The following is a 12,222-nucleotide window of genomic DNA, read 5'->3' as shown; positions in this document are numbered from 1 at the left end:
GACTCTGTCACGTCTGTCACATGTGCTCAGTGTGAACCTGCTTTCATCTGTGAAGAGCACAGGGCACCAGCGGCGACTTTGCCAATCCTGGTGTTCTACGGCAAATGCCAAGCCTCCTGCACGGTGTTGGGCTGTGAGCACAACCCCCGTCTGTGGTAGTCAGGCCCTCATACCACCCTCATGGAGTCGGTTTCTAACCATTTGTGCAGACACATGCACAATTGTGGCCTGCTGGAGGTCATTTTGCAGGGCTCTGGCAGTGTTCCTCCTGTTCCTCCTTGCACAAAGGCGGAGGTAGCATTCCTGCTGCTGGGTTGTTGCCCTCCTACAGCCCCCTCCACGTCTCCTGGTGTACTGGCCTGTCTCCTGGTAGCGCCTCCAGCCTCTGGGCACTACGCTGACAGACACAGCAAACCTTCTTGCCACAGCTCGCATTGATGTGCCATCCTTGATGAGCTGCACTACCTGAGCAACTTCTGTGGGTTGTAGAGTCCGTCTAATGCTACCACGAGTGTGAAAGCACAACCAACATTCAAAAGTGACCAAAACATCAGCCATAAAGCATTGGTAGTGAGATGTGGTCTGTGGTCCCCACCTGCAGAACCACTCCTTTATTGAGGGTGTCTTGATAATTGCCAAAAATTTCCATCTATTGTCTATTCCATTTGCACAACAGCATGTGAAATTGATTGTCAATCAGTGTTGCTTCCTATGTGGACAGTTTGATTTCACAGAAGTTTGATTCACTTGGAGTTATATTCTGTTGTTTAAGTGCTCCCTTTATTTTTTGAGCAGTGTAATATATATCACATATCAAATTATTTATTGATATGGGCTGCCATAAAATTATCTGTCTATTTTTTATCCAAAATTTAACTGATATATACTAGCAATCATTGTGATTTTTGACAACTCTTTCTCCTGTCAATTGCATCCTTGTTGAGTCCTTTTTTCCCTGTTATCTTAATGAATTTTAATGTGATGCATAAAAATATACATTTTACATAAATGTCGTTGTGTATCATGTTTATAGGTTTTATGTTGTAATTAAGTAGTAGCAAAAAAATTGTCATCTGTTAACAGAATTTTTTTGTCGTTTGAAGGTTTTTTCCACCACTCAGTTAATTTTTTATTTTCTAAAGCAAATTCATGTTGTAAAATAAGATATAAAACATGAATGCTCATCTAAACATTCCTATACCACTTGTCTGCCTGTGCTGGCCTCTTCCTAAGCAGAAGTTACATACTCTTCCAACTGGAAGAAGAAGTATGAAACTCGAACAGTACAGCTAGAGGAGCGACAGAGGACTGGTAATTTACTGGCGGTAAGGTGAAAATAATAAAAATTAATTATTTTTTTTATTTTTCAATATTCTAGGGGTTTTGTTAAAAAATGTTAGTGGTAGACAAACTCTTCAAAGGTGTTTTCTGATATGAGATAATTCAGTTGGCGATGCCATGATGATCAGTTGATCCACGCAGGTTTGACTCTAAGCATACAGGTGATTTTTCCGCTGGAAGTCTAGGTAAAGCAGCAACTAACAGTCATTTAGATATATGGACAGTTTTTATTGAGATGCTCTCTTTAAAAAGGAACCCATCATCAGGATTTACCCCTATAATGTGTTAGAAGCAATGTATCAGCCTCCTCATAATATACATGGACTATTCCAAGACTGCTGCCATTCATCCCTAAACGTCACTGTTATCTCGCTCGCAGCAGCATGATTGACATTGTGTGCAGGGAAAGCGCGAGAAAAGAGGTGACTGTTGCATAAAAGATCCAACAGTGTATTATGGCTTGTATTTTAAACGAAAACCACAATCCTAATGTGAACATGGCTTTTGTGAATGATTTTTGCAAGCATATAGTGCTTACTGTATGTTTACATAAGCATGTGCTCTATTATAAATTGCATTATCAGAAACATTCTTTGACTGTCAACAAAAAAATCAAAGCGCTAATATTGTGATTCCATATTAACACCACTCACCGTTTTTGGGATAGGTCACAATCAACAAATCATCTTCTCTTGCCTCAAAAGTTTCCAATGCTTGAAATGTCTCCAAGCTGCATAGAATGCTTGGATATAATATGCCCTTATAAGAAATCAGCAAATCTTCAGCTGATGTTTTGCTTGTCGAATGCATCATTTTCAGCAACATTTCACGATCATGTTGACCTGATTGCTTAGAATCACTCATCTTTTCCTAGTGTGATCCTGACCAGAATTGTCTCTTCTGATGCATCTGGCTTATATAGAATACTGTAATGTGTACATAAAAGGGAATAAGAAATGACAAAAATGTTCAAATCATTTGCCAGTGTATGTGTAACATGATATTCCAGGGAAACAGCTACCAATTGTATAAGTATTATCCCTGTAATAAATACTACAGCATGGTAATAATAGATTTAGAGGCGATTTATTTTTATTGTTCATTTGCTTCACAAATACAAAATTAAATAGCCTTCATTAAAAGATTCCTACTATTTCGATGAAGCAGAGTCTGTGTAACTCCTGTATATAGTAGGCTGTGATGCTGCTTCTAAGGGCACAGTCAGACGGCTGTATAACATGGACAATGATCACATTGCAGAGCACAAACTGGCCAGCGGCTCTCCTGACACGAGTGTGACAGCTTGTATTTCTATGCAGCTGTCATGTTCGGGCAGGAGAGCTGTTAACCAGTCTGAGCATTGCGATGCGATCATCATACGTGTTATACGGCCATTGGACTGCTCCCTAATAAAACTCCTACAGTACATTCTCCCAGATGTGCCATCTCTCTATCTGCATTGTGCTGTGTTCACCTGTTATTCTTCCAAAAATTTTATTAATAAATCAAAAACTGGGTTTTACAAAAGGGGCGTGTTCATATACATTCTGACACTGTCTGTCTTTTGCTGGACACATATCTATTGTTTAGAGGAATACAGTTTTTGTTGCTTGACATTGTCAACATATGTATGGAAACACCCTAATTAGTGATATCCCAGTTGCAGATTTATTCATACATAGGCTTTTCTTAACCTGGTGCAAAATTTCAGTCTGATGAATGCGCACTAAGCTAACCACAAGCTGGCTCCTGAACCAGCCATGTCATATGCACCTCTTAGGCCATTTAATCTTTATTCACCTCCGCAAAGCACATTAATTGTCCAAGGAGATTGGTACTTCAGACTACAACAGTAGCCCTACCACTCTGCCAGGCAAACACAGCCAAGCGACTCCTAAATCAATCTCAGTCATTCACTGCCCCCCACACACACGCCCTTTAACATAGACAAAGGAAGCCGTAGGTTGCAGTATAAATAACAGAAATCTTTGCCCAATATGGCCCAACTCATAGGATATGAAAGTCTCAACTTAAGGGGGTTGTTTGATACTTACATATTACTGTCAATATGAGATCGGTGGGAATCTGACACATGACATTCTCACCAATCAGCTGATATTTGTTCTTGTTGCGGCTGAATATAAGCCACATACGGAGCGAAACATAGCAGCTCCAGACATAGTTTAGTGGCTGCTGCCACATACTGCAGCTTATCTCTCATTTCTTTGGGCAAAATAGTTGTTCCTTTGCAAAATCAAGTGATTATTTGTTATGTAATTAGCCACTAAAGGTTGGTGGTCACATCATGGAAGCGACTTGGCTGCCACTTGTGCTGGTATTTCAGAAGAAATAAGCTATTAATGCCTTAAAATGAAATAAATGAAATACCTCATGCTGTAAAATACTGTACTTTTCTAACTCTAATTGGTGCTATAGGCTGGAGTAATACACTGACTACCCTGAGTTCAGAGGTTTAGCACCATAAAGAACTATGTGCAGAAGTTCAGTGTCTCAGTCAAGTAGAGTCCAGTTGTAGTTTATTCCCTAATCCTTTGTGTCCTATGGATTGGTTACTAATTGGATCAACAATGGATGTAAATAAGTGGTTGTTTTTAAAAGAAGTCTGTCAGCAGAAAATGATTCTTCATAGAAAGCAAGGGAGTTCAGCTGTTCAGTGCAGTGGGTAGAAAAACAAAAAGGTGTAAAGGTACACAGAATTGCTCTGTCAAGCCAGGGGTGCACCAAACACCTTTGCTTCCTTTGAGTAATCATTTTTATGCTGACAGACTCCCTCTAATATGTATCTGTTCTTGAAACCGTGCCAATAATTTAAAGGTGTCTATCACATACAGTGGCTTGCGAAAGTATTCACCCCCTTGACTTTTTACCTATTTTGTTACATTACAACTTGTGTTTAAATATTTTTGCAATCCGACTTGTGTGTGATGCATCATCACTAAATAGTCTAAGTTGGTGAAGTGAGAAAAATATAGGCATAAATTAAATGTATGGGCTCAAATAACTACAAATTGGCATGTGTATATGTATTTTTCACCCCTTTTGCTATGAAGCCCCTATAAATTACTGGTGCAAGCAATGACATTCATAAGTCACAAGCTTAGTTTAAGGAAGTCCACTTGTGTGCAATCTAAGTGTCACATGGTGTGTCAGTATATAAATAACTTTTCTGAAACACCACAGAGGCTGCAACACCATTAAGCAAGAGGCACCACTAACCAAACACCATGAAGACCAAGAAGATCTCCAAACAAGTCAGGGACAAAGTTGTTGAGAAGTACAAGACAGGGTTGGCTATAAAAAAAATCTCAATCTCTAATGATCTATTGGAGCACCATCAAATCCATTATCATCTAATGGAAAGAACATGGTACCACAACAAACCTGCCAAGTGAGGGACGCCCAGCAAAACTCTCAGCCTGGGCAAGGAGGGCATTAATCCGAGAGGCAGCACAGAAACCAAAGGTAACCCTGAAGGAGCTGCAGAGTTCCCAAGCAGAGACTGGAGTATCTGTCCATACGGCCACAATAAGCCGTACACTCCATAGACGTGGCCTTTATGTAAGAGTGGGCAGAAAAAAGCCTTTACTTACACACAAAAATTGTAAGGCTCGTGTTGAGTTTGCCAAAAGACAAGTGGGAGACTCTCCAAATGTATAGAGGAAGGTGCTGTGGTCAGATGAGAGCAAAATTTAACTTTTTGGCCACCAAGGTAAACGCTATGTCTGGCGCAAAACCAACACAGCTCATCACCCAAAGAACACCATCCCCACAGTGAAATATCGCAGTGGTAGCATCATGCTGTGGAGATGTTTTTCAGCCGCAAAGGCAGGGAAAATGCTCCGATTTAAGGGGAAGATGGATGGTGCAAAATACAGGGATATTCTTGAGTGAAGCCTGTTTCAGTCTGTCAGTGATTTGAGACTGGGATGGAGGTTCACTTTCCAAGAAGACAATGACCCAAAGCATACTGATAAAGTAACACTCGATTGGTTTAAGGGGATACGTGTAAATATTATGAAGTGACACAGTCAAAACCCAGACCTTAATCCAATTGAGAATTTGTGGTCAGACTTGAAGATTCCTGTTCACTAGAGGAAACCATCTAACCTGAAGGAGCTGGAGCAATTTTACCTTGAGGAAGGAGCAAAAATCCCAGTGGTAAGATGTGGAAACCTCATAGAGATTTATCCAAAGTGACTTGCAGCTGTGATTGTCGCAAAAGGAGGCTCTGCAAAGTACTGACTTTAGAGGCGTGAATGCACACTGAAGTTTTCAGTTATTTTGTCCTATTTGTCATTTTCTTCACCATAAATAGAAAACCAAATGTTCACAGTTGTAGGCATATTCTTTACAAGAACTGATGCAAAAAACATATAGCCAAAGACTGCTTTTGTGAAACAGATTCTACTCCTCAAGAAAAACTCATATATATAGCATATGTAATCTTAAAAATTAACTTATCAATAAAACTTTATCATGAAGCCCCAATCTAGAGTTTAAGGAGAAATAATCTACCAAGTGAGATAATTTGATCCAGTCTACCACCACGGATGGAATGCCCTGAAGTCTGACATCCCTACAGCTCAAATAGGTGAGATCTACACATGTCTTTATGGATATTGTGTACGCACTGTGACACTTTATATGAGTTTTGTCTTACAGCGTTTTTTTTCTTACTAGTGGACCCTAGTTAGGGGTCTCATTGTCTATTGTTTACTGTATCATGAGAGTTTGAGCTACAGAGTTCTAACGGTATCATTGAATATCTTATACAAGTGCTTCTCAAAAAATTAGAATATCATCAAAAAGTTAATTTATTTCAGTTCTTCAATACAAAAAGTGAAACTCATATATTATATGGAGTCACTACAAACAAAGTGATCTATTTCAAGTGTTTATTTATGTTAATGTTGAATATTATGGCTTACACCAATGAAAACACAAAAGTCATTATCTCAGTAAATTAGAACACTTTATAACACCAGCTTGAAAAATGTTTTTAAAATCCGGCCTACTGAAATGTATGTTCAGTAAATGCACTCAATACTTAGTCGGGGCTCTTTTGCATCAATTAGTGCATGAATGAGGAGTGGCATGGACGCGATCAGCCTGTGGCACTGCTGAGGTGTTATGGAAGCCCAGGTTGCTTTGATAGAAGCCTTCAGCTCGTCTGCATTGTTGGGCCTGGTGTCTCATTTTCCTCTTGACAATACCCCATAGATTCTCTATGGGGTTAAGGTCAGGCGAGTTTGCTGGCCAATCAATCACAGTGATACTGTTGTTTTTAAACCAGGTATTGGTACTTTTGGCAGTGTGGACAGGTGCCAAATCCTGCTGGAGAATGAAATTTCCATCTCCAAAAAGCTTGTCAGCAGAGGGAAGCATGAAGTGCTCTAAAATTTCCTGGTAGACGGCTGCACTGACTTTGGTCTTGATAAAACACAGTGGTCCAAAAGTAGGTGGACAGAAAATAATAACATTTATTTTGATTTATATATAACATTATATTTATTAACACAAGCATAACATTGACAATTAAATTTTATTCTAAACAGTAATACAAAAGCCCTTAAATTTTATCAACGCAGGTGCTCAAACTGTTTTCCATTCCAATTTGCACAGCTTTGAAGTCTGCCTCTTACGCTTCAACAAACTTTTTTGCACAAGTCTGTTTGGGTATTAATTTCTTGAAATGCATCTCTTATGTAATTTTTCAAATTACTGACACTTTTTTGTTTTCGACTATAAACTTTGTCCTTGAGTACTCCCCCAAAAAGAAAAAATTCATTGGGGTCAAGTCTGGTGAACGTGCCGGCCAATGAAGTGGGCCTCTTCGACCAATCCATTTATTAGGAAGTGTTTCATCAAGATACTCACGGACTACTCTTGAATAATGTGGAGGGGCCCCATCTTGTTGGAAATAAAGGTCATTTGAATTAGGTTGTTGCTGTAACTGGGGAACAACTTGATTCATTAGAATTTCGAGATACTTATCTCCTGTGACTGTTCCATCAAAAAATATTGGTCCTAAAACACCCAAACTTGAAATACCACGCCAAACACCAGGCTCATTTAGTTGTTGCTCTAATGTTAAATGCATTATACCAGTAAATACAATTATGTCTGTTAATATGGCCGGATAATTTGAAAGAAGCTTCATCACTCCACATAATGTTCTCTAAAATTACTGGATTTTCTTCAATTTCATAAAGCATAATCTCACTAAATTGCAGCCGCCTGTCTGGATCATCCTCCAATAAACCATGAATAAGACGATAAGCTTTCCACCCAATAGATTTCAGGATTCGCATGATAGAAGTTCGTGAAATTCCCAATTCCAAAGAGGCTCTTCTGGTGGACTTTTTTGGACTCTGAGCAAGTGTTTCAGCAACAAGTTGTTTATTATCTTCTGTACAGACTGTTTGGGTCGACCAGTTTTTGGAGCATTAAGGATTGAGCCAGCGACATTGAATTTGTCACAAATGCGGTAAATGGTTTGTCTCTTTGGGGCTTGAGTACCAAATGTTTCAACCCAATTTGCTCTAATGGTTTCAGCATTTTGAGATTTCCAATACTCTGTTAAAATTCATTTTCTTTTATCTGTATTTAAATTATTTGCGATTATGTGTTATATGAATTATCTGTAAAGAAAACAGATTTGGGGGAGATCTATCTGTGAAAACTAGATCTGTGAAACAGGCTCAGTTGCCCTTAGCAACCAATCAGATTCCACCTTTCATTTTCCATAGAGTCTGTGAGGAATGAAAAGTGGAATCCAGTTTCACTTTACACCATGTTTGATAAATCTCCCCCTTCATAACCTTATTACACTTTCTGTCCACCTACTTTTGGACCACCCTGTATATACACATGAAATGATGCAAACCCGTAAAAAAATAGTAAAATTCCAGGTTGTGAGGTAGGAAAACAAAAAACGAAAAATGCCAAGGGGATGAATACTTTTGCAAGCCACTGTAATTATGAAAAATGAAGTCGAACAGCTAACAATAGACGTTATAATAAAAGTTCTAATAAACGTAGTTTAACAATTGGCTTTTTTTCCCTATTTGGTCACCATGAATGTAGGGGAAAAAGAACCTTGAAATAAATTGGTCACCATCTTTATGTTGCTTTTTTGACAGAAGAATAAAGTACTGACAATGTTGTGCCTCTCACATGTGTGGTTTAATTTTTGTGAAATTGTAACCAGTTGAAGCCCCCTGTATTCATAAGCTGAGGTTCCCCTCACCATTTTGTTGCTGACTGATTATGCCAATGTTATGTATGGCAAAATTATAATAGCTAGAATCAGCCTTACTCACGGCTATTGTATTGTGTGTGGAGATAACTTGTTCTCTTGGCTATCAATAAGGAAAATATTCTTTATTTCCATTGGAGATTTCATACATGAATGTTTAACCCCTCCCTGTCCTGTGTTACACAGTGGCATACAGATTAGACTAATGCCTGCTAAGCCCACTATGGACAGGTTGCCCACACTTAGTAATCTTTTCCACTTCCCACCGTCAGTTAGTAATATTCTCCCATGTGCACCCTCAATTAGTAAAATCCCCCCATTTGCACCCACTTAGAAATATATCTTATGCAACATTCTTATATTTGTGGCAATAAAAAAATCAACATACTAGGGCCTGGTATTGGAGTAGTAATGACGCTACAAAGTGTTGCCTACTCTCAGCACAGACCTCTAGACTTCTATCTTTCTGATCTCGGAGCAGGAAGCACAATGACGTGACCTCTGGTGTCCCACATATATCTATGGCTCTCTGCTTCACCATAAATAGTACTGGTCTCCTCAGTGCCCCCCTGCAATGTACAAAAATATGCTACTGCTGCTACTTTTGTTAGAGAAAATGACCATGAAGACATTGCACTACTGTTTCTGCCAATACCAATATTTTGTATGTGGCTTTGCACAAACAGTAGGTACTTTGTCAATTAGGCAGTGGCTCAATGACAAGCCAAGCTAACTGACCCTGATAGACTGTCCTAATGCACTATGACTCTGTAAACAAGTAAATTCTGCCTCTTTTCTCTCCGGTAATGTTATGGTCTTCATCAAGGTAGGACCAGGTCCTAAGGGGACAAGAACAGGGTACACATTTGCCACTGGGTTGCCAGTTTCCAAGGCCAAAGGCAAAGGAGGTGAGAGACAGTCTGTTCCGTCTCCTTTTTTGGGTTTTTGCAGTGTTTGTCATAATGTCCATTTTCCCCACAATTCCAGTGACTCGCCCAGGGAGATATGGGGGAAACTCGGTACCCGGGCCTTGACCTTCTATGGGATGTCACGGCAGTCGGCTCCCGGGCCCGTACTCTGGGGTCACTCTTTAAAAGGGGGTTTGTTAACAGTTTTGTCTCGTGACGCCACCTGTGGTTCCTAATAATGGGTACCAGCGATGCTGCGGACCTCCGGGGGTGATGGGATGGCAGCTGGGATGTTTCTGCTCCCCACAGGTGGAGTGGGCCCCGGGGCAGGGTTGATGGAAGCGATGTAGGGCATTGTAGTCTAGGAGGGACGATGGCGCAGCGGCAAAAACCTGACAGAGACAGTGAAGTGCAGTCCTCCGATTTTACTCACAGTTGACAAGTTCCTCAGGTTACACTGCACTGGTTACCGCTTCCCGCGTCGCGCTGCATTCACCAAGCAGGGGTTCAGAAGTCCCTCTGGCAATTCGGGAGTACTTATCGGGACCCCCTTTCTATATGTTCCTTTCCTCAGCCGACTTCCCGTGCTGGATCTCTCCCTCCTGCCATTCGCCTCACAAACTGAGTCCCAAGATGGCGTCCTCGGATCCTTCAGGGTCACCTGGAATTCCTTGATCCTACATGGCTACCTGTCTTGGCTACTCGAATGAGAGTCTGGCAACTGCACCACAGAGGTCAGAAGCCTCCGGTTTCCTAGCCGAGACTTGAAGTAACACAACTAGCCCAGGGACCGGTTCCCTTCTTGCAGCCTGGTCCCTCTGACACTTGGCAGATTAGGGTGTACGGGTGGCTTCCTGCTCCTTCCGTACCTCTGGGACCCCTTCAGTTTCCGGAGCCTTCCTCCTCTGCTGCCCTCCTATTCTCTCCTCTGCTGGGCCTCATTCGCTAGGCCCACTCTGGAACGGAGCTCATGCAGAGCCCCTGCTCCTCTCACTAGACTCCAAACTCAGAACTCTCCACAACAACTACAGCTACTACTACTACACTTCTTCCAAAAATGGCTTCCCTTTTTATACTCCTAACAAATGCTCCCATATACTCCTTCCTCCACCCACACCCACTACTTGGTTCCCCCTCACTCTGGTTCCCCCCACTCTAGCCAGGGACAGGGCTCAGCAGAACACAGTGCATCTTGCCCTTCCAGCCAGCCTGGAGCAGTGTAGTGTTGGATGCAGGTGTTGGGGTCCTGGGCTGTACCCTTTCCTTACCAGAGAGTGAGGCACCACCAGATGTAGTACCTCTGTGGCGACTGAACCCTCAGGGGTGCCACACCAGCACTGCACTCTTGCCTGGTCATTAGGTTCCCAACTGTATCTCCACTGCTTTCCTTTACTCTAGCATACATGACTGGTCGCTTGGTCCTTGTCTGTTCAACTCCCTTGCCCACCGGTAAGAGATATTTTAGGTCCATATTTCTACATTCAGATCTGGCTGTCTATACTGCCTCACGTAATCCTTTGTTCATACCATCAATGAATGCATTTATCAGGATTTTAACATCAAGAGGGTTCCTGGAACTGTACCCCATGTCTGCCCACTTCAGCTGTAACTGACTTGCCCAGGGGGAATATAGGGGACTCGGTACCCGGGCTTTTACTTCCTTGGGATGTCACGGCAGTCGGCTCCCGGGCCCGTACTCTGGGGTCACTCTTTAAAAGGGGTTTGTTAAGTTTTGTCTCGTGACGCCACCTGTGGTTCCCGGTAATGGGTACCGGCGCTGCTGCAGACCTCAGGGGGTGATGGGATGGCAGCTGGGATGTTTCTGCTCCCCACAGGTGGAGCGGGCCCCGGGGCAGGGTTGATGGAAGGGATGCAGGTGAGAGGTGGCCCGGTCGGGCCAGGGGAATGATGGACGCGCACACAGGGGACTCGCTTCAGTACCTTTACTAGTGTAATGGTAGGTATGGTCCAGGGTACCTAGTAGGAAGGGTGCACTTCTGTACTCTCCCCAGTGAGTGGGTAATAGGCCTCCTGGTCCGTTTCTTCCTCTCTAAAGTCTCTGGCCAGCCTGAAACTAGGCCTAGCTTCTACGCTGTTTCACTCTCTCACCTGTCTGCTTGGTAATAGAACTTTTCTCTGGCTACCACTATCCCTGGACGCTGGGGCCTTCGTGGTTTCTAGTTCTTTAAATGATTGTAGCTTCAGGTTGACCAGGGGTTTAGAATCCTCCTGGTATACCGGTTATTCCTAATGGGCGTAGAGGACCCTGTAGGTGTCCGGCTTGTGTTCTGGGGTGAGCCTAAGATGCTCCTCTGCCCCCATAACTCCTCTCACTCTTCTCCTTGCCTCCGGCCACGCTCTAGGCCCTGAGGCTTCAGCACGTGCTTTAGGCCCTGGCTGGCTCTCAGCACAGCAGCTCACATGCTGCTTCTTCACTGATCTCTGTGCCAGCACATACTGACTGCCTAACTCCACCCTCCAGTATATATATCCCTAACAGGGCTCCCTCTGGTGGTATGAGATGGAAGGATGGAGGTGTCCGTTATGTAATGAGGGCCTCTTGTGGAGAAGTTCGTTCCTACACCCTTTTGGGTCCTGTGGTACCTGTAATAGAAGGGTGCCACATTCCCCCCTAGTACAACTCAGTACCCCCGGACTGAAGCATTTCTGTAAAACAGGTAACAACAACAATTA

The 12,222-nt window shown here is 42.4% G+C and overlaps 1 protein-coding gene across 1 annotated transcript in view; it reads right to left on the bottom strand.

Annotated features, from left to right (window-relative positions):
* The window catches only part of LOC141257754 (sulfotransferase 6B1-like), a 297,433-nt gene that overhangs the window by 228,658 nt on the left and 56,553 nt on the right, over positions 1-12,222 (bottom strand). The window contains exon 2 of the mRNA XM_073672684.1: positions 1,995-2,267. Coding sequence (XP_073528785.1) covers positions 1,995-2,205 — 211 coding nt within the window. The 5' untranslated portion in view covers positions 2,206-2,267. The remainder of the gene's footprint in view (positions 1-1,994; positions 2,268-12,222) is intronic.

This window comes from Phyllobates terribilis, unplaced genomic scaffold (assembly GCF_046119375.1).
Source record: "Phyllobates terribilis strain yellow unplaced genomic scaffold, ASM4611937v1 Scaffold_3__8_contigs__length_932513732, whole genome shotgun sequence".
In the NCBI taxonomy this organism is placed as follows: Eukaryota; Metazoa; Chordata; class Amphibia; order Anura; family Dendrobatidae; genus Phyllobates; species Phyllobates terribilis.
This window is presented reverse-complemented; position numbering and strand designations above follow the sequence as displayed.